This window comes from Verticillium alfalfae, genomic scaffold, assembly GCF_000150825.1.
Source record: "Verticillium alfalfae VaMs.102 supercont1.7 genomic scaffold, whole genome shotgun sequence".
Classification (NCBI taxonomy): Eukaryota; Fungi; Ascomycota; class Sordariomycetes; order Glomerellales; family Plectosphaerellaceae; genus Verticillium; species Verticillium alfalfae.
Window position 1 is genome coordinate 572965 of NW_003315032.1, and position 1403 is coordinate 574367.

At 57.7% G+C, this 1403-nt stretch overlaps 1 protein-coding gene across 1 annotated transcript in view; it reads left to right on the top strand.

Moving 5' to 3' along the window:
- Nucleotides 1-997: 997 nt before the first annotated feature.
- VDBG_06001 (endoglucanase) overlaps nucleotides 998-1403 on the top strand; it is a gene marked incomplete at both ends in the record, with an annotated part of 1693 nt that continues 1287 nt past the window's right edge. The window contains one exon of the mRNA XM_003003513.1: nucleotides 998-1056. Within this exon, the coding sequence (XP_003003559.1) occupies nucleotides 998-1056 (59 nt within the window). The remainder of the gene's footprint in view (nucleotides 1057-1403) is intronic.

Below are 1403 nucleotides of genomic sequence, written 5' to 3' on the forward strand. Positions count from 1 at the left end.
CGGTGAAGGAGCGGATGGGTAAGCTTGCGAAGCTTAATGTCACGAAGGGTTGCTCTCGACAGCAGGTGGGGAGGGCATGGAATAAGAAGAGTGTCAACGATTTCAATTGGGACTACTGATATGGCAATGCTGTGCAGTAATGTTGATGTTGAACGCTCCAAAAAGAGGTAGTCTGTGGCTCACATTAAGCTCTCGCCGTCGCGGGAGAGCGGGTCTGGGTGGACGGATGTCGTCGGGCGAGGGGTCTCGCACTTGACAGGACAGCAGCAGAGCGCCCCCCGGAAGGGGCGGATGTTGAAGAGCAAGGCGGCTCGCCCGCATCACCACGATTAGGCTCGGCATGCTCGGAGGACGACATAGTTGCGGGCTGCATGTCTGACAGCGCCCCCCTCCCCCAGGAAAGCTGGCTCGGTGCGTGGGATCAGCGTCCGGTATTTGATTTAAAGAAGCAAACACGCGACTCAGATGGGTGCATTCGCTGCGAGTTGATCTTCTCCTTCATTTCTTCTTTTCATTTCGGGCCCCCCCGGCCGTGCCTACCATGTACTACCTACGCATCTAGTCTGAGGGAGGGTACCGAGGAAACAAAAATCTAGTTCTGCTGAGGGGACGCACTCGAGATAGACAAAACACGCGCTGCTTTGTCGATCTTTTGAGGGTCCTGGCGCCTGCATCTCCTTACTCTGTGTCTTGAGTGAAGGTCTTGAGACGCTGCAGAGGCCCGTCTCCCCTCCGCCCTCGCCTCCTTCCGTCTCTCTCTCCCTCTCTCTGTTTTTCTCTCTCGAGGAAACGTCGACCTTGCTACGGAGCAGGTTGCAGGCACGGCCGAAGTGCCGCTTCCCGGCTGTGACGCCGGCCCCTGGTTACTGCCCTGGCTGCTGCCCAGGCTGGCCTGAATCGTGCGTGACAGGAACAATTTGGCACCACGTGCTCTGGATATTCCCTTGCCACAGCACAGACTGCTGTGGGCGGGGGGACCTCAGTGTGACCGGGAACCATGTCACCCGCTGTGGGCGGCAGCTGCAGCCCCGACCAGGCCACTACTAGGGTCAGAGCGTGGAGTTGGACCCGGGCTCTTCGAGCCAAGAGAAGCTTTGGGAACACCAGACTCGGAACCCGGCTTGACGACGCTGAACAACCGTCGACGGGGCGCTCTGCCTTTGACCGCGATAACGATGACAACGACGACGACTTTGCATTCTTCCCTTCAGAAACGCCAACAGAATATGGCACACACGGTCTGGGCCCAATTCACCTACACCTACCAACGCTCTCCTCTGCTCGACATCCTTCCACGACACTGCGATATCACGTATCACCACTTGCTCGTCGATTGGCACGCAACACAGCCTGCGTCGTAGGGCAAATTGCGAGGTTTCTCCGACGCAATATGTTTCTCGTGA